Raw genomic sequence first — 22905 nt, 5'->3', positions numbered from 1 at the left:
CAAGCCTCCAATAGAAATTTGTCGCCATTCAAGTTTGGTAAAGTATTTATTTTTAAACACGCATGAAAAGCGCTCGGGCCTAGCTTCGAAATTACCCCATGCCGCCTGGCCTTTACGGGAGACATCTGACGCCAAAAAGGAACTGTAAAAGCTGAAAGAAATGAAAAAGTTCTTAACTATTATTGTGTAGTAGTATGAAATGTTTATTCACCGATTGTGTTTTATGCTTAATGCTAAACCGTTTTTAATCGACCATAAGATTCAAGCTAAACTGGTTGCGGCACGCAAGGTCGTTTACGTCGGAACTATTTAAAGTATAGATGGCGTCTGTGAATTGCCACGGATTCAATCGCTTTCCTTCATCACAGTGAACTCAATTCCAAATATAAGGTAAACTGCCTAAGAGAAACGAAAGTCTTCAGTTAGTATATAACCACATGGTATTTGTTGACAAAAACGTGTTGATCGCTTGACCATTCCACGATGCTAAACATGTTTCGACATTTTAATATTTGCATATTGCTGGTGTATGGCTGCAAATGTATACGTAACCGAAGCTTTGAAGAATCGTGATACCACTGAACGTGATATCATACTACGACCGATGGTTCAGAAATGTTACCAAAAAAGAAAAGAGAAAGAAATATTTGCTCTGTAAACAACTGCAGATCATATAGAGAGGCTAATCGGTGGCCAGAGCCATTGACTTTTCATGAATTTCCAGCAGACCTGGCAAGAAGAAAACTGTGGTTGCAGGTAAAGCTAACTTGCTGATCAACCAATGGGAGCTATAACAGTCTGTAATTCTGATGTTTTAGATAATTGAAAGAGAAGATTGGATACCAGGAGACAAGGCAAAAATATGTGCAATGCATTTTGCCCCAGAATGTTACCGTGAGGCAACTGGTACGGAAAAGTTTTTTTTCTATGTGCTTGTGCCTGTAGTTGATAATACATTCTGTCTTTTTACAGCATCTGCAGTTAAGCGCCTCAATGCAACAGCAGTTCCATCACTAAATCTAACACTTGAGCCACTGCCAAATAAACCAACAAAAACAGCCACATTAAGAATAAAAAATTCATCATCAGGTGGTACAGCCTCATCCAGCACAGCAACCCAAAGTCATGTAGATGATGTAGAACATCAACCTATAATCAGTGTTGACTATGGGCATGAGAAAGCACAGTATGGCTTGAAAGATGCCGATACGACCACTGAATCCCGAAAGCGCATATCGAATATAATCGTCGTTGACCTCATCAAAGACAAAAAAGCAAAATACCCAGACAAACCCAAAGTAATGTTTCAGTATGATGTGCTAAGAAACTACTCTAATATGTGTGGTCTATTTAGCCTGTTGTAATAGGTGAAAGTTGCTCCTCTTGTCTTGAGATGAAAAAGGATCTTCGTGAAGTAGAGTTTCAATTGGCTATGGTCAAACAAGAATTGACAGAGCAAAAGAAACTTGTTGAAAGCCTAAAGAAGCAAATCAAAAATGGAGCTTAATCACTGTCGTTACCTGTTCGTTTGTTGTCGAACACACCTGATTGACAGGATCTTGGTCTGGAAAATAGCCCTGTAGAATCTGTTGCATTGAAATTCAATGGACAACTTATTACTGGCCGAAATCGATAAGTAAAATTCCGAATTATTGCCTCAAGTGTGATTGTACATTTGGAATTTCATAATATAACAAAGTCTAATTTGATTTAATCAGCACTGTTTTTTCCTTACAGCTATCCTACTTCGAACTTCCATTACGTGGTAGCTTGGCAGTTAAATATCCGAACAGGTCTACATTTTTTTGCTCTTCTGGCCAACATCCATCGGTTTTGCATTTGTTGGTGGAAAACCGAACGACGATGGTTGTTGCCCCCGTCAATATTTAATACTTTGGTCTGACACCAACCTCATTGGAAATTATTTTCGAATCACCGTGCACGTAAAAGTGAAACTTCTCAATAGCATCCTCATCGTCTCCCCGTTTCCAGTTTTCAGTTACTGATCGCAGACATCGATCCAACAGAGAGTTTATTCTCTCCACTTCTTTAGTGAACAGTATCACACTCATTAGCAAAACTGCAAAACCGAAAGGAGAAGTGATATTGTTTGACTATCTGAAACCATAGAAATAATAGGGCAACGAGTCTCCTTCGTGTTTCTTGGGCGGACTGATTGACGGTAATTGACCAAAAAAGTTTATTCGCTGACTTCATTAGTGTAAGGCGTTGTCTTGAAAGTCAGCTGAAAGTTCTTTATCAGTGCTGAAAACATGTTTCTTTACAGAGTTCCAATTCTTGTACTGAATTTTTACCGGCCTCTGATGTTTGGAAAACCGGTTTCCTACACACTTTCTCCATTACTAATTTGTGAATCAGCATGGGCCGTAATGTACGACGTAGTAAATGCAGGATGCTCAAAGATGCTTATTTCGTGGACGGTTTCTTTCTCACTAGATGTGAGTTTATAAGAGAAGCGCTAACTTGTGCCTTTTGCGGTTACAATTCACAGAATAGCTTCCGTTTTCGTAAGAACACCGGCATGCATTATGTTTAGAACTTCAATTCCTTAGCATGATCGGTTTGGGCCACAACATCTAGATCTCTATATTATTTATATTATGATTTCTAGAAGAAATGACAACGATTCAGAAATAATGGAAGTCCTCAGTGATATGGAGATTACCCCCCTGGATTTCTGCTCTAATGGTCGCGGGGGAAGTATTGAAGATTGATCTCCTAATGCTTTCTGAAAATATGAAAAAAGGTGCTATGTCAAACTAAAAATTAGCCCTTAAAGAATTCATATCTACAGTATATGACATATCCATGACAGGTGTGGACGCAATTGCTTCATATGGAACGAAGCGTGGTGATCTAGATTTTTATATTGAAGCAGCAACATGAAATCATGTACGTGCAATTATGGAGACATTTATTAAATTCTCAGTGGTTGCACGTTACAAAACATACCATTCTCTTCGTTTTCTTGATTAATCGGTAAGGAGACTTTTTTTTTCTACTTTTTCCACCGTGCGTTTGGTAGCGTCTACCGTTACTCTGTCAGACAAGAAATTTGTCTAACAAAGACGTCTTTCATGATGACGTTCTTCTGGTTTTATGTGTTCTGTGGGTGTATTGGTTGCGACTTTGACTTTATTCGTTGCGATACGTAGATAATCTGAGAAAGAAAATATTCTAGGGGGAAATGGAATTGTCACGACCACCCCCACCCCACCCCTTGCTCCTCCCACGCATAAGCAATTAACAAATATCTTTCCAAACTCTTTATTCTAGTAACTGCGTTAGAGAAAATTTGTAAATCAAACGTGAGCAGTTCAATGCCAAGATATGCACGTAATCGACTGACAGCAACGGGGATCGTGGAGTGGAACCTGAAACGTGCTCTTCTCGCGCTGCCTGTTGGGCCAACTTTTGGTCCCTTAGTACAGCTACAACGTTCAAGCAATAGCCCTGTAGTGCAATATATAAAGACATAATTATGGTAGGAATCGTAGGATTCAGCATCAGTTGTCCAACTGTTTCAGTTCTCCCACTAACTCTCAACATGAAGGTAAAAGCTCAATGAAAACTTGTATTGCAAACTAAGAATAACTCAAACGGAAAATATTGAATTCAGATCGCAATTATTACCGTTCTCCTCGCCGTTGCTGCCGCTCAAGCCTATCAACAACCAAATTACAAATTATCCGAATACAAAGTGAGGCCTTCGTTCTACTTTTACTAATAATTTACTAACAAATCAAATGAAACTAATGACTTTATATATCTCTTTCATTTCAGTTCCCTATGCCTTACAGCTTTGCTTGGGATGTGAACGATGATGCTTCCGACAACCACTATACCCATTCTGAAAGTAGCAATGGTAATGCAGTCACCGGTTCTTACCGTGTCGCCCTCCCTGACGGCCGAACTCAGATCGTTACTTATAGAGCAGATAGCAACGGATACGTCGCTGATGTAAAGTACGAAGGCCAGGCCAGATACCCTGAATACAAACCTGTGTCCTCTTATTCTGCCCCAGCCTACCAAGCTCCTACTCCGATGTATAAAGCTCCTGCCTTTCCGGCCTATAGAGCCCCAGTCGCCCCGGTCTACCGAGCACCGGCACCTATCTCCGTCCATAGAGGCTCGGCTGTTGCACCAGGTTACGTATCTCTTCCTGTACCGATAGCATATAGAGGTTAACTACGACAGTCGGCCGTACAAGAGCAATTTGGCTTGTACTCTAGACTTCTACTGAACACTTGAGTAGAGTTTGTTGAGTACAGTTTTTCTCACATGTTTGCGTAGCTAAATTATGTTAGTAGAATATTTCGTTACGGAGAATGCATAACGCTGTAGTGCCACATCTATTTATTGAGGTAATTATATTTATGCATTGTAATACAAAATCCCATAGCAAAGCAAACAACTGTTTTATTTTTGTATTTTTCGAGAAATAGAATGTTGCCTTGTTGGATTTCAAAAAATGTTGTTCTCTAGGAACGATAGCAGGATAGTGGAACGTCGCGGTTCTACCCTGAAAATATAACCGATTAGGAATAAAGAAGCATTAAAAGCCAGATTTAAAGTGTGCAGTTGACACTAGATGGCACACCGATACACTAATAGCAGACGACTACCACATTTTTTCATAGAAAATTTTTAGCTGTGGACTTTCTTTAGAAGACTCTTGCATTAAATATTTATATTTTCCTTCTTCTTGGAACAAGGAACATAGGAAGTCTTGATGCCAACTAAAGTGTCATTAGAGAATTATAAAAGATGTTTAAGGTATTGGACAAATCTATAAATCATGTTAATAAGGTGACATTTTTGTTATTCTTAAATTAGCAGGAAAAACCTAAAGGATGATACATTTGTTTCTCATTGCAAATTTTTTCAAACAAATGGTAAATTGGTAAAATTTAACAAGACATGACCTATTACTTTAAATCAATTGTTTTAACAAGTGGAGATTTATTCCACAACCTTCAGCTTCCCAGGCCCAGGATAACCATCCACAAAGCCATGGGTGATAGATGATATAAAATTATAATTGATTAAGCAAAAATACTTCCTGAGATCGAAAGCCAAATTTTTTTTATTGTAAGCTGCACATTGTGTTGAAAAAACCAAAAGTGGATATTCCAAAAGAAGGTACTTAAATTAAGATTTATGTTCAGGTGGAAAAACGTATAAAATTATCTGTTTTGAAATAGTTAACTGGCACCATGATTTAATACTTCATGAATAACAGATCCTTTCATTCACTAAGTCTTGGTGGTCAAGCAAGTTGGTGTAGGAAAACATAGTGACGCAGAGTTGTTTACCTTTTGTGCACATTCTGTGTTGGCTTCTATTCACCCAAGTAATTAATAATCATTTTTGTGTCTTCCCTAAAGCAAAGGATTCCAGCAGCTGCTTGCTTCATTTGAATCCAGTTGACAATCACATTTACCATCTGTTCCAAGTTTAATGGGTGGTTTTTGTTTAGTATAGTAAAATTTAGCTTCATCTGATGGAAACAACCATGTACCAATCCTTTACACCCACCAAAACAACAAGAGAAGAGCTCATCATGGTTTATTAGGCAATAAATATTGTAGAGTATAATGACTTAATTTTTACCCTCTGCTTTTTCTCATCTCAGGCCAAAGCTCAAGTTCTAGGTCTGTTGGTTTTTTCTGCCTGGAAACCCATGATTACAACTAATTTAAATGCAATTTATTGTGTTGTTTGCAGAGGTATTAGAAAAGTCGTCGATTTTTGGTTAGAGTTTCTACGCCGTCCGATGCATGAATCGGAATGATGTTCACTTCCTCGACGTCAACACTCACGTAATTTAATAACCTTAATAAGCTTTGAAAAAAGTTGTACTAATCTTCAATTTTTTATAGAAAACTTTATTGCATTATTCTTATCTCGAGGTTATATCGACCCGCAAAGGTAAATCGGAAGGGTACTCTTTTCCTTGACATAAAGAACGGAAATTTAATGCATTAGCAAATCATCCACATCTAAACAGGTCAAACGTACGAGATATCCCTCCTCGTCCGGCAACTTACCATCCAGCAACGCATCCATCAACAGAATGTATTAAAGAGGAAATTAATTGAACAAATGCCTACTACGACGATTTCCATGCAAGATGAATGTTAAAATCCAACGAGATCTGGTGAGCATGATGAAACGGACTATGTCTTGACATGACCATGACCATTACCACCTGTATTCAATGGATACCATCAGATCCCCAGAATGAGAGGTAATACAATGGAATACTTTATTGAATACAAACTGATAGGAAAACGTTTATATATTGATCCATGTTTCGTTTCCTTTACATAGGTTAATAATCATACTGAATCAAAAGAGGCATCAAGTTAAACAAGATTTTAAAATGATAACAGTTGGAAGCGCATGTGGAAATTTCGAAGAACGCTACCTAAACGTTACCTCTAGTCGCTGATTCATCTCGAAGATAAAATAAGATATTTTTATAAATTGAAGTGCATATCTGGACTCTCTTCTTTTCTGTGGCCCCGTTTCCCCTTGACTTATGATAAGCCCGTAGGGGGTCATGCCCCTACTGTGATCAGCAGCAAAGGTTGTGAGTGCGCTGTCCGGAAAGGGGACGTGGGGGTCCTCAAGTTCTATGATATCATTGGAGGGCGAAGAGGCTACCCACAAATCCGAATTAACGGTTAATCGCTCACGTAAAAACTTGTCCGATACCTTCCATCCTCTTCCGGCTTCTCTTAGCCACGCCCCGGGTAATCTCCCCGGGGACTCAAATTCAATTGAGGCAAATGCCTTAAACTCCATGTTATTACTTAAACAATAAAAATTTTTAAAAATAAAAATTGTTTGTTATTAAATTTTATCCGTTATGCTTTCATCTTATTTACATTTCAACTTCTTTACAGATTTCAATTTTTTTTCATTTATTCCACACAGTTGAATGTGCATTGCTCTTTAAGAATTTCTACTCAAGTACTTATTCATTGAACACACGCTGCTTGGGGATCGAACCCACTAGCTTTAGCTTATAAAGCCAATGCTCTACCACTGAGCTACAACAGGTATTATAATTCAATCTACTGCTTTTGCAAATGGCTGTACCTACGTGAAAGTGTTGATAAAAATCTCTTGATTTTTTAAACCGTTTTTTAATCGTCTTGTGATATTTCAAAATTTACACTGATTGATTGTGCTTTCCGTTGCACAAGATCCATTGACTAATTTGTAACCACATTGCATTTTAACTATGCCGAGAATCGATCCTCGACTTTCGGCATACCACACCGGTGCTCAACCAAAGAGCCATGAGTTACACGAACATTTTGACTGTATTTCTATATATTTAGTTGCGAGATGTGGACACTTAAAATAATAGAAATTGCGTTGAGTGAAAATTGTTGTTATAATTTTCAGTCATAAACAGCTGACAAGGTGAAACCCTACTACAAACAGCAATCTATTTAAAGATTTCCTTTTCTAATAGACAGACAACGATAGCAATACTGAACAGATAATAACATACCGAGAAAAATATTTGAAATTGTTAGAATAATACAGCTCATTTTTTACTTTTTTCAAATTGTCACGAAAATTATCCGGAAGTAGCCAATATTTCCGGAAATAGTAATCCCATAACAAAACGAGCAGGATTTTCGTGATCCTTATCAAATTTGGGGTTGGAATGGCGTGTTTTTAGCCAAAAGTCAGATTTGACCAAAATCCCGATTTTTCATGAACTAATATATTTATTGAATTTTAGATATTTATCAGGAAAATTTGCGATTTTTGACGATTTTCGGGTATTATGAGCTGATACATGGAGTCTACCCCAAATTTGACGAGAATCACGAAAATGTGAATATTTTTTCTGACAGACCAACAAATAAGGAGTTATTTGGAATTTTAAAACCGGAAGTAAATCCGAAAGTTGAAATTCCAGAAATCTAAAAAATGAGCTTTGTTTCCTTTGAATGGTTAACAAGATTGTGATATTTGTAAAAGTAAACTATTGTTAAATAAAGTTATGCGGTGTTTTAAAAGCTCTAAAAGTACGATTTCAGTTCTGACACCCAATAATGCTTGGTGCTAAAACCCATTATTGTTTTAACACCAAGCAGGAAAAAGGGGAAAAATTCGGTGATGAATAAAGTTAATTTCTGTAACTGAAGATATTTTCATTAATTAAATTTCATCCATAAAAATTTCAATCAATTACCAGTTTCTTGTGAAGACACTTTTACAAGAATAAAAATCCCAGATCCAACACAAGAAATCATTAAGGTTCTTCAATACAAAAGGTTTCCTGTGATCTGTGAAGAAATAAAAATACAGACATTGCAGTCATTTGCCGTATACTTCAATATGAATAGTGGCTCATCATATACAAACTTGATATGAATAATTGTTTAAGACACTGAAAAATCTACATGGTTTACACCAAAACTGATCTCTTACTTTAAAAACGCTTTTTACTCATGACTCAAACGGTGGCCATGCAGTGGACATGAAGTACACAGACGGTCAACCAAACCGTGTAACCTTTAATTCACCTTAAAGTATCCCAGTTCTGAGTGGTCAAAATCTGGCATGCAAAACTTCAACAAGGTTAATGAAATTAATTTGAATTATGTGATTTAAACCAGAAAACCAAACAAAAGTGTAACAAGTTGCTTACCATATGTATACAAGGGCGAAGGTAAAAACAAAACCTTTCAAACTGAATAACCTGTCAGAACTTCTTCTCCCATCCTCATGTGCTTTCCTTATTAAAAAAAAAAATGGTACTTGTAATTATCTGATAAATGCTGGTATCTGGGCTATTGGTCTAGGATTCTTCATTCTTCATTTTCCATTTTCTTTAAATTCATGTTGATATGCCTCATCATTCCACATTTTGATCCCCAGTTCATTCATTCAACATCTTTGTTATTCTAGTCAGCCTGCAAAAGAAAAAAAAACAAAAAAAAACATTAATATCATACCAAAATATATTCAAATATGTTTGGAAATAAATGTTTGTTTTCTTATACCTTAACACCTTTACACGATACTTAATTTGAAGTGTCATGCAATAGAGTTGGCTAACATCCGAAGTTGCCAGTTCGATTAATTGTGAAAAAAAAATTGGACACAAATAGGGCTCGGCCCCGGTTCTTGAAAACCCGGTTTACCCGCGGTTCGTCGCCAAAAAAAGTCGCCCATGAGCGATCCGGGTAGTCTATTTGCCAAAGTGGGTAGGCTGGGTGGATTTGATGGGCAAACCGGGTATACCCACCGCCATCTTGGAAAATGGCGGCTTGCAAAGCCCCAAGTTAAATTAAAAGGGAGGGTAGCAAAAAAAATTTTTTGTGGCGGGAAATTCAAAGGGCGTCACTTGATTTCAGGGAAAAACTCGGGTAATCGGGTAGAAAATCGGGGATAACCGGGTTTTGAACCCGGGTAATGGAAACGGTTTTCAAAATTGTGTTACCCACATGGTACCCGGGTAGGTAGTGGGCACAAAGTCTTAGGAACCGTTACCCACCGGATCCAATTTTTTTGCCGAGAAGACCTACCCATTCGCCCAAATACCTACCCATTGGACACGGGGCCGAGCCCTAGACACAAACTAGTAACAGTTTTTGCATGGCGGCTTACGGAGTTTCGCCCGTTGTAGTTTTAGTTTTAATTTTTTCCATTGAAATTATCTTTCTTTCCATTCATAATTGGATCACGAAATTCCTTCGTTATCAGGTAATCTTGTTATTTTTATTTGACCTCGATATAGACTGTACTTTATTTATTATTAATTTTTTTGTAGACGTGTTTACTTTCTGTAGCAGACAAAAATGGATGTTGTAGAGGAAACTGGCGGGCTGATAAGGGAGCCCGCCAGTTTTTGTCTGCTACAGAAAGTAAACACGTCTACTTGATTTGAACGTATTCAACGGGTTATTTAAGTTTTTAAGGTTAATTATACGCCACCTAGTGAATAAAGATTAGTGATTCCAAGAGATGGCGGTGTGTTCAAGCAGACGATTCACTGGTTCTTATAAGCCGAGATAGATTATTAGAATTTCACGTTGATAAGCATAAGTGAGATGGCCCTAACGATCAGACTGGCCAGAAACCTTCAGTCATTTGATAGATTCACTCATCTCCCCTACATCAGAAGAATGTCAAGCAAAAGTTTCTTGATCGATCAATCACGTTATGCGTTTCTCAAAGATCTTGGTCTCGAATCCCACAACAAAGGCGCTTATAGTGGAAAGTGGTTTGCCAATGGAGAGGTGACCATGCAATACAATATCTTTTAGCTAACTGGCTTCTATGCTTTTTGCTGATCTTACCTAGATCTACCCATCGGTATAGGCCTCACTTTCTTATTCATTTATTTGTTTACGCTGATTGTTTTTTCAGAAAATGACTAACAATGGAGCATTTGATCGTTTTGCAGGAAGCCGAATTAGAAGCCATACAGACGATCGTCTCGTATGTCGATGTATTGATATCTGCATTGGAAGAGCAACTAGCCACCGCCGCTGCTGCTGCTACCGTTGCTACCAATGGAACGGCTTCTACTGGTTTGTGTTTTTATTTTTTGAAATGTCTTTATTGTTTTGAATGAGCTAATGAAAAGGTAAAGTTTGCAGTGTAGTTTCGAAATAATTGTTTTCCCCGGTTTCCCCTTGACTTGTGATAACATTCATATATATCTCTGATATATATTCCTGTCTCAAGTTTCTTTGTCTCGGTCGACTTTGTTTGACTGCATGTCTAATAAATTTCTTTCTACCAGTTTGTAATGAGCTATACGTATTCCTACTTTCTTTCAACGAAAAAAAATAAAGAAAAATAACGTTTCCAAACTTATGTCAACTTCTTTGTATTGCATGCGAAGGGAAGACAGTGGTGGTTAACAAATTACAAACAAATTTGCAATGCAACTTTAATATCATCATGGAATAGTGTTATTCGAGTCGTGGAGCGGAATCCAAGTGCAACCCTCTAAAAGCTGATTAAATTTATTGAATTTTTCAAACAAAGTGGAACAGTTTGCATTGATTTGTTCCAGTTGTTCCGACAATAGATGGATATCCTTTTGGATGTCAGCTTTAATTAGCTCCAGAATCTGCTTAATAAATAAGTAATTAATTCATCTCTGTAATTAATAAGTAAGTTAATTAGTTACCTATTCTTTATTGCTGTGACGCGTAATATTGTTGGCTAGGTCAATGAACAGAACTGCATCTTCTGGCTGTTTCCAGATTTCCAATGGATCCTTACACTTACAATTTCATCTACGATGAAAGATTCATCTGCCACCACGTCTGCTTCATGAGAATTATCATCTGCAGACGTGGATGGCATTAAATCAATTTTCAAGGGATCGCCTAATTTGAATGTTAGGTTTTAATTTTTGTTAAATGAAACAGAAAAAATAATATTACCGTCGCCGATTGGATCTTCCATTTTGTCGACTTCTGTGGAAGGAACATTAACAAATGGAGTTGCATTTTGCAATTTGTATCTGTTCCTCCTTCGTTTTTGTTTTTCTTTTCCTTCCTCGCTCCGTCCCCTATTTCTATTATTTCCAACTACATTGCTGTAATTGTAGAAATAATGAAAAGTAACAAAGAATAAAACATGAATAATGAATGAACAAATGAATAAACATGAACAATGATTAAAAATTAAATAATCAAAATTTACTAAATATACTAAATAATAATAGATAAATAAATTAAATTGTTTTTCGTAACTTACCTAGTTAAATTTACTTTTGAAGGGACACTTTTTTGTGGCTCCATTTTGCACAACTTGCACTGCAATATTCAGTTTGAAAACAAGTAAAACACACACACGTGCAGCTGAAGGTCAACAAATCGGGTTAGGCCATCTAGGGATAGGTCCCTACCCTAATCGGGGTGGTTTTTGGTTTTTCATAATAAATAGATTGTATTTAATAATTTATCTTAATTAACAATTTATTTATATTTATAATTTTGATTTCGATAATCGATATAGATTTTTGAGTAAGTATAATCTATACTAATATAATTTTAATTTATAGATAATCGATAATTATTTTTATTTTGCACATTTGTGGAGAACGCGCAACGCAGGATGTTTTACTGCTCTTACGCAGTTTGTCTTGGTGTCATGGCTGACGGCGTCGTTACAGTTTGTGATATCCACGACAAACTGGATTGAGCCTCGGTTCTCCACAGCAAACTGGATCGAACCTCTTGGTTCTCCACAGCAAACTGGATCGAACCTCTTGGTTCTCCACAGCAAATTGGATTGAGCCTCTTGGTTCTCCACCCCTAAATGGTTTGAGCCTATTGGTTCTCCACCCCTAACCTAATCCTATTCTTGTTTTAATTAAAAAATTATTATCATTTTTCTCTTAGGTACAATTTGGTTTCACTTTCATTGGGTAGCTTGATGGACTTTGAAAAAATCAAGGGTATGCTCTTTGCAAACGATGCGAATCCTGACCGAGCCAAGGCTGTCGTTGGTAACCTCCACCGTCTTGGAGTTACAAACGCTGTCGTGCTGACCTACGACGGAAAAGTTCTGCCCAAGGTTTGCTACTTAACATTTTCGGCATATGTCATATCTTACTTTAGAGATTGTGTTGTAGATGAGTAGGGGATACAATCGTGTATTGCTGGACGCTCCATGTAGTGGAACAGGTGTCATTTCTAAAGATCCTTCTGCAAAAACATCTAAAGACAGCAAAGACATCAACCGCTGCTCTCATCTTCAAAAAGAACTTATCCTTGCCGCTATAGATTGTGCCATAGACTGGAAAGCCATTTTATCGACGAGTGTCTGCGGTAGAGAATGATGTAAGCCATATTTACATCAACGCATTCGAATACAATCTACCAACGTCAGACATTGTTCGAAATGCATCAGTCGTTTCGGACTTGTGTCTTGAAATTATCCGAAACAAGGATTCTACTGATGTCAAAGCCCTGTACCAACAGGTCTTGGAAAAATACAGAATCCAAGATGAAAAAGAAGAAAAAGCTGATAAGGATAATACGTTGGACGAACCAAAACCAAAAGTAAATATGAAATTGCGTTATTTTTAAAATTTCAACATTTTCATTTTTTTTTAAATTTTAGCAGAAAAGTAAACCTGCTACTTAAGCCACGACTTCAGATCCATGCATTTATTATTACGTATTTATTATTACGCATTTATTATTCCATTGCATTTATATCACTACTACTACGTAGTAGTAGTAGTAACCGACCTACGGTCGGTGCAGACTACGTCTGCTCAGTGGCCTACAGCCACTACGATATGCTTCTGGTATTAATATAATATTATTTATATTGAGCAGATGGCTTTTGGTATTAATTTGACGGCTTATTATTTAGTAGACGGCTTTTTGTATGATGTAATAAGCCGTCAAATAAAAAATGTGTAATACAGGCCATTCAACTCATCGTTATTAGCATCTCTGCTTGCCAGATAGTACTGTGATGTGCTCAGTTGAGTGACTGCATCTGTGAGTGAATACCTACTGAAAAACTTCCTCTCTACCTCATTGTGCTGCCAACTGGTGGCGGCTTCCCCTCCCCGGACAGCTATGGGTTCGACTCCCCCCTGTAGAGGGATAGCAACTGCTTTCTCCTCTATACTCCTCCCAGGATTGGCATTCGTCCCTGATTTCATGATTCCCAGCTAACTACCGGAAGATACTGGCACGACACACTTCAGTCTATTTTTTTTGGTTTATAGCCAGTATCTTCCGGTAGTAATCCGGGGTTCAGATAACCGACCCCTACTAAAAGCCTAATAGCTCTAACTTGTTGGCGGGTTATTTAGCACCGAAATCCAGAGATGGTGAAACCATGTTTATAGATTATGACTTTTGACCTTCAATTAACTAGCCACCAATATCATGCCATCTAGCGTCAATACTTTAAATCTGGTTTTTATTGAAAAAACTCACTTATTTTTTTAAATTATTATTTCGGTGCTGCTCACAAGTAATAGCGATGAACAGGATGTGGAAGTTAAGGATTTAGATGAAATACTCGAAAGCTGGTTTACAAAAACGAAATGCTTCCCCCTACATTCCTTTGTCGGAATAAATTTAAGAGCGATCATAATTTCATTGGAGCTATCCGTTCTATACAAACTATTCTTTTCCTTCAATGGTCTTACTTTAATGATAAATGGGGAATCTGGATGACACATATTTTTGACAGTTAATGTGGAGAAATCAGCTCTTTTCCAGGGTGTATCAAGAATTTAAGATAGTAGGCTATGTCCATTAACTATATTCAAGCTGCCTTGTTTCAAGTTGGTCAAACATTAACGTAAATCGAGTTTAGGGATAACAGTTTCATTAGAGGAATGGAGCTAAAATGAAATGGAAAGCAACTGGTATCGTGACCTGAAGCTGGAGAGTAATTGCAACATTCCTCCACAAAACGAGTTCCCAAAAACTTGAAAAAAGACGACTAAGGCAGCTTCACTTTTTCCATCACGTTTCCGTTTCACCAACGCCCTTCTCTGTCTAAGCGCCTTGTTTCATACGAGTTACATGGGAAAACAATAGCCATAACAGCGTTCGCAGTGCAGTATATAAAGGAATAGATGAGACAATCAAAAGTATCAGTTTTCCTATTTTTCTGCCTTCTTAGCAGCTCCCAACATGAAGGTAAGAATTAAACAACTTGACAGAAATTAAAAGATTAAAATTTCGTGTTTTCTGGAACCAATGGATAGATCACCATCCTTGTCGTTTTCGTCATGACTGTTGCTGTCCAAGGTTACCAGTCTTACAGAACATCTGAATACAACGTGAGGCCTGTTAAATTAACAGTTTTCACAAATTCTTTATTTCGTTACAATGTGAAACTAATGGATCGATGCGCGTATTTCATTTTAGTCACCTATGCCGTACAGTTTTTCTTGGGATGTTAATGACTATGCCTCCAAGAACAATTACGCCCATTCCGAGAGCAGTAACGGCAAGGCAGTCACCGGCTCTTATCGTGTCGCTCTCCCCGACGGTCGCACTCAGATCGTTACTTACAGAGCTGACCACAATGGATACGTCGCTGATGTGAAGTACGAAGGAGAGGCGAAATATCCTGAATACAGGCCAACACCATCGTATTCTTTCCCGGCTTACCAAGCTCCTGCTCGATCCTACTCTATTCCTGCCTACAGAGCTCCAGCCTATGCTACTTATAGTGCTCCGGCTTACGCGGCGCCTGTTGCTGTTCAAGGAAAAAGAGGTTATGTTGCTGCGCCAGGCTATAACACTCAGCCTACATCTATCGCATACAGAGGCTAAATAGTCGTAGTTATAACATAAATTTCGTATTGCAACAGATAACTACGTGACGTCGATTTAGAATTTAGATTCACGTCTATTGAATATACTATGCCACTACATGGGATGATAAAATGTTTAACTAAAGAGCTGTAAGATACTCTTCTATATCCGATTCGAAATAAAATTTATCGTATCTCTTAAAATGAAATCTCCCTTTTTTCAGCTGAAGCCATGATCGCAAACCATTCTTATCAAAGGATGTATATCGACTTTGGCTATATGCGTGTTTACTCTGGATCTGATTGGCTACCAAATGATCTAATACGATTTACTTGATCTTACGGATGGAATTCTATGGGTAAAAGCAAGGATCAAAGATGACCATGAGGAACAATGAGAACAGACAATGAGGAACACATTGACAATTAGGGAACAATGAGAATCGTTGGTAACTTGGTTTTCTTAAAGACACCTAATGCCTATTGGTTATTCATTCAAAGAACATTCACTATTTAGAATCTTTTCTGTACAAAGCTGTGTCAGTCTTATCGGTACGGTATCAGACTGCACGACACTTTACCCCCAAGCACCTCAAGAAAAGAAAGAATCGCATTCGTAGCAGAACTATAGATCGAATTGTGGTGGCCATACGCCAATAAATCTAGGTCAGCCTTTAAAAAAATGCGGATTTTCAGACATTGCTTATTGCTGACGAAACTGATTGCCACTTTCCCGTTTATAAATTGTTTCTCAAGTAGCTGACAAATTGGTTACACCCTCAAAGTCAAAACCTGAGGGCGTGTTCAGTATCCGAACAAAAACCAGTTACCTGAGAATCTGATCTTGAGTATGCAAAGCTCCCCTTTCCATGGAAACCTTTAACGCTGTAATGCCACATCTACTTTACTTTGCTCTCAAAAACTCCTATTTATTACTCCATTACGACGACAACCCACGCTATGCCAATTTGTCACTATTCACTTATACTACACTGCGCTACAATGTTATGGCAACTACCTACACCGTGATGAAATCAATACTACCTTACACTCACTGTAACGTAACAAACCCAACAGTCCTACACCGGCTTGTTGCTATAACCCCCAGGTAGCATCTTCTTTCATCCCATAAAAATACTCTGGTTTCACTAGATTTACGATGACGCCTTGTTATACACAACAACAAAAAATCCTACTCCGGGCTACTATACAGTAGCCTGATTGTTGTAGCGATCGAATTACGCAACCGAATCCAGCACTACAGCTTTTTCTTTACACAAAGTTCATGGCCATTAATGTGTCTGATCTGTTTTTGGCACGTCCTTGCTAAATATTCGTTTCTCCTGATGCCAAACTATGACTTTCGTATGGATAACGTCAGTTATTAGATTGCTTTTTGGTTTTGGCACCGTACACGCTCTGCGCTGTACAATCGTGTCTTTCGAGACATTCTGTCACCACAGGGCCCTAATTGCCTGGTTTTGAACCGTGTCCAAAGCGTCGACGTTCCAACACATTGTATGCCTTAACGATAAAATCTTGAGAAATAGCTTTTTGACATATTTTGAAGGGCGTTTTTCCAGTTCAAAGTTGCCTGTCAAGTTTCAGCACAAATTTTGTGTCAATCCTTGACACATCGGTAAGAAATCTGGAATGCTTCTTTATAACAACGAGCCAATTTACTTTCGTTTATTATCGGAACGCAGACGTCTTTGGAACATTACTCACGACAGCTGCTCTGGTTGAACGCCTGCTTTCTTTTGCAACCAATGTCACCGAAAAGTAAAAACAATTTTTTTGCTGTCCAGCTTATCTCGATGGTGCCAGCCGACTTTAAGTCGCAGCCGTCGCCCTTTACAGTCGCGACGGATATGCGTCACGTTGGCAAGCGTACTACCTGCTGTGCTGATAGCCATACAAAGCTATCATTTGATAAGGGAGTTTGGTTTTTGATTTTTTGCGGGGTTAGAGGGCGCGGTCGATCAAATGATGATAAGAGTAACGCCTTATTTTTACTCCTGTAGTCTACAAGTGTATAATGAAGGAAAGCTAAAATCCCCAGTGTAACTCGCAATTCGCATCCGTAGTTTGAAAGGCATCGACTTACTGAATGCAAAATGATGGATGATATAAAAAATAAATAAATAAAGATTTGTTTTTGGCTGGAAAAAAAGTCTATCGTGAAATTCAATGCCACAAGATGACATGGCCTATGAAAATTCATTTTGTCATAGGCTGAATTGCTGTCATCTTATGACTTGACCGCTTGAACATCCGATGGATTTGAACATTAACTATGGCCCTCACTAGCAATTCTTTGCTAATAATGCATTTGAGCTGTCTTAGCGTGTCACTATCAAAATGAGAATTTCTAATTCAATGAAAAAAATTGAGAAAAATTTATCTAAACTCATACGATATTGCATGGAGGCTGCAGTTTCGAAAAGTCTTGAATTCACGAACGTGTTTGTTGAGTAAGTCATTGCTAAACGGCACTAATTTGCCGCTTAGTCATGATTAACTTTGCAATTACCGAACCATACGCAACAAAAACAAGATTGTCGTGCCATTGTCTTGCACTATTGTGCAGGTTCCAAAGAAAAACTGATACATACTTAAGCAGCATTCTAAGACTTCTTTGCGATTCGCTTTTTTGGAACATTTGCTCTGCATCAGGCTGTAGCAAAATTTGTAAAAATTTTCGTCGTAGCCAATCGACGAAGACAGTAATGTTAATCTACGCGATTTCATTTCGACAACATCGAGCGGTTTATCAAATTAAACGTCGGAGATATCGCCTCCACTACAGGAATGAAACTAAATCTGATGGAAAGCAACCAATTTCGTGAGCTGGAGCTGAAGCGTGGTCAATACATTTCGATATGAAACCTGTTCTGCCAACAAAAAAAAAAAAAGGAACGTAACAAACGAGTAGATTCACTTTCCCCTTTAGATTCATTTACTTAACGCCCTTTTCTGTGGAGCCATGGTTTAACTTCATACTAATTCCAGTTCAACGAATGGTGTTTCTGATTTAGTATATAAGGGACGAACTCAGTTAATCAAAGCATCAGTTGTCTCGTTGCATCAGTCCTTCTTTACAGCTCCAAAATGAAGGTAAAAAAAAAATTATACAAATTAAATTTTCATAGAAAAATTCAGACTAATGACGAACTGTGTTGGAATTAATGGACAGATCACAATCATCGCCGTACTCTTCACCATTGCTGCGGTTCAAAGTTACCAGCAACAGTCTTACAGAACAATTGAATACAATGTGAGGGCCTAATTTTTTGTATCATCAACAATTTTCCCCAGTTATTAATTCATTTGTAACATGAAACTAATGGTTCGATTTATGCGTTTCATTCTAGTCACCTATGCCTTACAGCTTCGCTTGGGATGTTAATGACTATGCCTCCAAGAACAATTACGCCCATTCGGAAAGCAGTAACGGCAATGCAGTCACCGGCTCTTATCGTGTCGCCCTCCCCGACGGCCGCACTCAATATGTTACATACCGAGCTGACCACAACGGATACGTCGCTGACGTGAAGTACGAAGGAGAAGCCCAATATCCTGAATACAGGCCAACATCATCGCATTATTACCCCGCCTACCAAGCTCCTGCTCCATCCTACTCCGCGCCTGCCTACAGAGCTCCAGCCTATTCGACTTATAGCGCTTCGTCCTACGCTGCACCTGCAACTGCTCCAGCGAAAAGAGGTTATGTTGCTGCGCCAGGTTATTCGCAGTCTGGACCATTATACCGAGGATAAATTCCTAAATTTTACCAGTTTTACGCTGAATTTGTAACTGTAAGATATAATGCTTATAATAGTTAATTCGCTAAACGCTTTGGTGATTAAAATTCTATACGACAAAATGTATAAGGAAAATATTTAACATAGAGTCAAAGGTTGTCTCTCGTTTGTGTTACCATTCGAAATAAAATGTATGTAGGCTATTTAACTAAAGCAAGCGATTTTCTAATTCAATCCGTGGAACTGTTAGTGGGAGCGAGCTCATTACTTCGATCACGATCACGACTTCCATTTGACACACTGTCTCAACATTTATACATCAAGAATTCTCCTAGCACAAGCGGAAGTGAAAAAAACAAACAAGCATGTGCTTCATCACTTCTAGACAGATGGCAGGTACGCAAGTCTTTCATCAATGTCAAACATAAAATGAAACAAATGGCTATGTCGACCAATATCCATTGAATGCTTAACTAGTTTAGCCCGAAAAACCAGAAAAGGTAGAAGAATGAAAAATAAATCTATCGAAATTCGGGACAGTTGACTATCGACGGCACTTTCCATTTAGAAGAAATTGAAAAATGTCTGACTTACATTTTTCCGGCGATCACCATCACGAGCATGACGAGCAAAGTCTCAGATTAAAGTTTTGGCTGCAGAACCTTAATAATAATATAATAACGATGATAATATTTTATTGGTACAGCATATTGAATAGAAAACCCTTGGCGAATAGCCGCCATCCTTTTGTATCAACTTACCGTGAGAAAGAAACTCAAATGGCCGTCAAAGTCACTTCGGGACAATTAAAGTCGAACTGAAAGGTCACAGAATTCCGCAGCAAGCGAACTATGGAAAGTTTCAGTTTACGTTTGTCGATAAAGGGAAAATGTCATGGCCCCACGACCGATGTTGTGATGGCCGGACTCATGGAGTGACGCCAAAAATGCACCGTTTTGATAGCACTGGAATGATAAATATAAGATGCGCTCAAAACGTGTACTGTTTATACTTTAGACGTACTTTAACATGTGATTTTTACCTTGGTAAAAATAATAAATTTATCGTCATAAAACATATGTTGAGTAGCTTGTCGATGATGATTATCCTAATCCACAATTAATGACCTTTTAAGATCGTGATTGTTAAGCGCATATTGCGCGGCGATTGCCCCATTATTGTAGAAACAGTAACCACAATATTCACTCTTCATGGCTCTATGACATAGTGGTCTATTTTAAATACAAAAACTGTAGTTTAAATAAGTGTCATAGAATGTTTTGGGTAATATACCTTATACTGATCATTGCATCCTTAATTTTCTCATCTAATATATAAGGCATCAGTTCAACTATTATTCCGGCAGCCAATGGCGACTAATCATAGGTGCTCTTTTAATTGGAAAACAAATTCAAATGAAAAATAAGCAGTGTTAAAAGCAGAAAATTACAAAGAGCCCTGCTTACTGGATGAAAAAATACATTTGGAGCTCATCCGTTCCAATGCTTCCTAATTGAAAAAGACTGTCATACTTTTTAGAATACATTTGAGGTGTGTGTATTGTCAATTCCTCGTTGGTAGCTTCTCTTGGTTTAAGATGTAAGCATCTGTTTAGAAGCTGCAGCTCTTATTGCATCTTAATAAATGATAAAAAAAGCTAGTGATTTTAGAATCACAAAATACCTGCAATTGCTTAACATAACATAAAAGAATATGACTGACTACATAGTAATATATATTACCTCCAAAGTATGCAGGTAAATGGTGTTCTTTTCTCTATTTTTTTCACAAGTATGACTTGTTATATCTTATATTAATGTATACCATTTCTTGTAATATGCTTTTCTGCATCCATCAGGATTGCCTTTGCACTTGCTTTCCCTTCAAGTGAAAAGTTTTCACATAAATCTTACTCTCTACTTCTATTTAAATCAAAACTTAGAATACTTGGTTACAAAATTCAGTTAGATGGATAATGGAAACACTAAGACTTTGGCTCTCACTTTGGCACAGATGTAATCACAAGCAATTTTGATTTCAAATGACTATGCAATTTTGTTTAACGCTGTGATAAATGAAAACTGAAACAAATGTGACATGACATGTAGCAACAACATGCCACAGAGTGCAGACTGTTCAGGTAAACAATAAAGATTGCACGGCACGAAGCCTCTTCTTGCTTAAATTTCAATTTGCAACGTATTAATCACATCTAGGAAGTAGAAACTACAATGATCCTAGCTCCTTACCGGCCAGCTCTACATCCTAGTAGGATCGCCGGCTCGGCCCAGCATTAACCATGTTGGTAATTTCGGTTTTCAAGGCGGTCGGACGGGTTAATATGGCTGCCTTTTGTTGGCCCCATGCCCTGTCGGATTTCAATTGGTTTGCCAAATCTTAATTAAGTGGTTGCGTAACCGGACGGAAAGCAATGGATTGTTTATAGCATGGTGCTATTTTTTTTTTCTCTTGCACACTTTCGTTTAAAAATATGAGAATAAAAGCTAGAATGATTCAAAACGCTAATCAAATATTCATTTTGTTTTTAGCGCTGGACATAGCGAATAAGTTTATTTCGTTTGTCCTGAAAGCAATTAGTATTAGTAAACAAACATCAACCAACCTTTAAGTGAAATACCGATGTAATGTGCGGAGTTACATTACCTAAAAACAAGCCTCCTACCTGGTGCATGAAAGCTAACACAAACACACGAACCGTGAGCTAAAGTGTAGTGAAGTTGCGTGCTCAGTTAAAGGTAAAGGTATGGTGAAATGCCCAAAAGCCATAGTGCTTGAAGGGAGAATAACGGTAAGGAAAAAGGGATCGGGGAAGACACTTATAAAACACACAGATCACAGCACAGAATGAAATTAAAAAATGCCAGTTTGGCAATACTCAACCGTACCATCTTCTGTTTTCCATTATCCTAATGGGCGTGAATCTCGGGGCTGGGCGGCGATCCTCGTAGCTCCAGCGGCGATCCTCGTAGCTCCAGCGACGATCCTCGTAGCTCCAGCGGCGATCCTCGATGTCCTGGTAGTCCTCTTCGGTGATGGTGTGGCCCGTCTAAATACATAAAAAAAAAAACATGGTTAGACACTGAAAATGTTGAAAACATGTACCTCAAATCCATGGCGACGATCTCGTAGATCCAGCGGCGATCCTCGATGTCCTGGTAATCCTCTTCGGTGATGATGGGGCCCGTCTAAATACATAAAAAAAAACATGGTTAGACACTGAAAATGTTGAAAACATGTACCTCAAATCCATGGCGACGATCTCGTAGATCCAGCGGCGATCCTCGATGTCCTGGTAGTCCTCTTCGGTGATGATGGGGCCCGTCTAAATACATAAAAAAAAAAACATGGTTAGACACTGAAAATGTTGAAAACATGTACCTCAAATCCATGGCGACGATCTCGTAGATCCAGCGGCGATACTCGATGTCCTGGTAGTCCTCTTCGGTGATGATGGGGCCCGTCTAAATACATAAAAAAAAACATGGTTAGACACTGAAAATGTTGAAAACATGTACCTCAAATCCATGGCGACGATCTCGTAGATCCAGCGGCGATCCTCGATGTCCTGGTAGTCCTCTTCGGTGATGATGGGGCCCGTCTAAATACATAAAAAAAAACATGGTTAGACACTGAAAATGTTGAAAACATGTACCTCAAATCCATGGCGACGATCTCGTAGATCCAGCGGCGATCCTCGATGTCCTGGTAGTCCTCTTCGGTGATGATGGGGCCCGTCTAAATACATAAAAAAAACATGGTTAGACACTGAAAATGTTGAAAACATGTACCTCAAATCCATGGCGA

At 38.2% G+C, this 22905-nt stretch overlaps 4 protein-coding genes and 2 long non-coding RNA genes across 26 annotated transcripts; 5 read left to right on the top strand and 1 right to left on the bottom strand.

Moving 5' to 3' along the window:
• The first annotated feature begins 235 nt into the window (after positions 1 to 235).
• On the top strand, positions 236 to 1709 carry LOC116932116 (THAP domain-containing protein 5). 2 transcript variants are annotated; one of them, XM_032939849.2, is made up of 5 exons: positions 236 to 390; positions 558 to 756; positions 819 to 906; positions 973 to 1298; positions 1355 to 1709. In XM_032939849.2, exons 2-5 carry the CDS (start codon positions 616 to 618, stop codon positions 1505 to 1507), a joined length of 708 nt encoding a protein of 235 aa, XP_032795740.2. In that variant the 5' UTR covers positions 236 to 390; positions 558 to 615; the 3' UTR covers positions 1508 to 1709. The 2 variants fall into 2 exon arrangements, with proteins under 2 accessions (XP_032795740.2, XP_032795739.2); XM_032939848.2 differs by having other exon boundaries at positions 301 to 440.
• Positions 1710 to 1852: 143 nt separating this feature from the next.
• On the top strand, positions 1853 to 4432 carry LOC116932117 (cuticle protein 18.6). The gene is made up of 7 exons (XM_045180629.1): positions 1853 to 2182; positions 2288 to 2459; positions 2633 to 2767; positions 2837 to 3000; positions 3298 to 3574; positions 3641 to 3721; positions 3805 to 4432. The coding sequence occupies exons 5-7, from the start codon at positions 3503 to 3505 to the stop codon at positions 4207 to 4209; spliced, it is 558 nt and encodes a 185-aa protein (XP_045036564.1). The 5' UTR covers positions 1853 to 2182; positions 2288 to 2459; positions 2633 to 2767; positions 2837 to 3000; positions 3298 to 3502; the 3' UTR covers positions 4210 to 4432.
• A 206-nt stretch (positions 4433 to 4638) lies between these two features.
• Positions 4639 to 6625, top strand: LOC116932118. 5 transcript variants are annotated; one of them, XR_006652523.1, is made up of 10 exons: positions 4639 to 4797; positions 4858 to 4916; positions 4982 to 5163; positions 5226 to 5374; positions 5506 to 5587; positions 5657 to 5675; positions 5749 to 5843; positions 5904 to 5952; positions 6032 to 6271; positions 6355 to 6625. It is a non-coding gene; the product is annotated as an uncharacterized LOC116932118 (long non-coding RNA). The 5 variants fall into 5 exon arrangements; XR_006652522.1 differs by having other exon boundaries at positions 5501 to 5587; XR_006652521.1 differs by having other exon boundaries at positions 5002 to 5163; positions 5226 to 5587.
• Positions 6626 to 7832: 1207 nt separating this feature from the next.
• On the bottom strand, positions 7833 to 21372 carry LOC116932113. Of its 16 annotated transcripts, none has more exons than XR_006652514.1 (12): positions 21084 to 21368; positions 20823 to 21017; positions 20547 to 20716; positions 20374 to 20471; positions 20123 to 20312; positions 19842 to 20045; positions 19675 to 19742; positions 12151 to 13003; positions 11773 to 11924; positions 11457 to 11611; positions 11198 to 11399; positions 10876 to 11137 (listed from the first exon to the last, which is right to left on the bottom strand). It is a non-coding gene; the product is annotated as an uncharacterized LOC116932113 (long non-coding RNA). The 16 variants fall into 16 exon arrangements; XR_006652513.1 differs by having other exon boundaries at positions 20823 to 21002; XR_006652507.1 differs by having other exon boundaries at positions 12151 to 12569; positions 12634 to 13003; positions 20823 to 21367.
• LOC116935003 (cuticle protein 18.6) lies at positions 14635 to 15520 on the top strand. The gene is made up of 3 exons (XM_032942392.2): positions 14635 to 14693; positions 14762 to 14836; positions 14925 to 15520. The coding sequence occupies exons 1-3, from the start codon at positions 14688 to 14690 to the stop codon at positions 15333 to 15335; spliced, it is 492 nt and encodes a 163-aa protein (XP_032798283.2). The 5' UTR covers positions 14635 to 14687; the 3' UTR covers positions 15336 to 15520.
• On the top strand, positions 18290 to 19288 carry LOC123477153 (cuticle protein 19.8-like). The gene is made up of 3 exons (XM_045180625.1): positions 18290 to 18433; positions 18513 to 18593; positions 18691 to 19288. Exons 1-3 carry the CDS (start codon positions 18428 to 18430, stop codon positions 19093 to 19095), a joined length of 492 nt encoding a protein of 163 aa, XP_045036560.1. The 5' UTR covers positions 18290 to 18427; the 3' UTR covers positions 19096 to 19288.
• Positions 21373 to 22905: the final 1533 nt, after the last annotated feature.

This window comes from Daphnia magna, linkage group LG10 (assembly GCF_020631705.1).
Source record: "Daphnia magna isolate NIES linkage group LG10, ASM2063170v1.1, whole genome shotgun sequence".
In the NCBI taxonomy this organism is placed as follows: Eukaryota; Metazoa; Arthropoda; class Branchiopoda; order Diplostraca; family Daphniidae; genus Daphnia; species Daphnia magna.
This window is presented reverse-complemented; position numbering and strand designations above follow the sequence as displayed.

Excerpts from the sequence above, each read along its gene's own strand:
- LOC116932116 (XM_032939849.2), top strand. The coding sequence starts at position 616 with ATGTTACCAAAAAAGAAAAGAGAAAGAAATATTTGCTCTGTAAACAAC. Across the intron at positions 757-818 it reads GAAGAAAACTGTGGTTGCAG|ATAATTGAAAGAGAAGATTG; the intron begins GTAAAGCTAACT and ends CTGATGTTTTAG. Across the intron at positions 907-972 it reads ATGTTACCGTGAGGCAACTG|CATCTGCAGTTAAGCGCCTC; the intron begins GTACGGAAAAGT and ends GTCTTTTTACAG.
- LOC116932117 (XM_045180629.1), top strand. The coding sequence starts at position 3,503 with ATGGTAGGAATCGTAGGATTCAGCATCAGTTGTCCAACTGTTTCAGTT. Across the intron at positions 3,575-3,640 it reads CACTAACTCTCAACATGAAG|ATCGCAATTATTACCGTTCT; the intron begins GTAAAAGCTCAA and ends TATTGAATTCAG. Across the intron at positions 3,722-3,804 it reads ACAAATTATCCGAATACAAA|TTCCCTATGCCTTACAGCTT; the intron begins GTGAGGCCTTCG and ends CTTTCATTTCAG.
- LOC116935003 (XM_032942392.2), top strand. Across the intron at positions 14,837-14,924 it reads ACAGAACATCTGAATACAAC|TCACCTATGCCGTACAGTTT; the intron begins GTGAGGCCTGTT and ends ATTTCATTTTAG.
- LOC123477153 (XM_045180625.1), top strand. Across the intron at positions 18,594-18,690 it reads ACAGAACAATTGAATACAAT|TCACCTATGCCTTACAGCTT; the intron begins GTGAGGGCCTAA and ends GTTTCATTCTAG.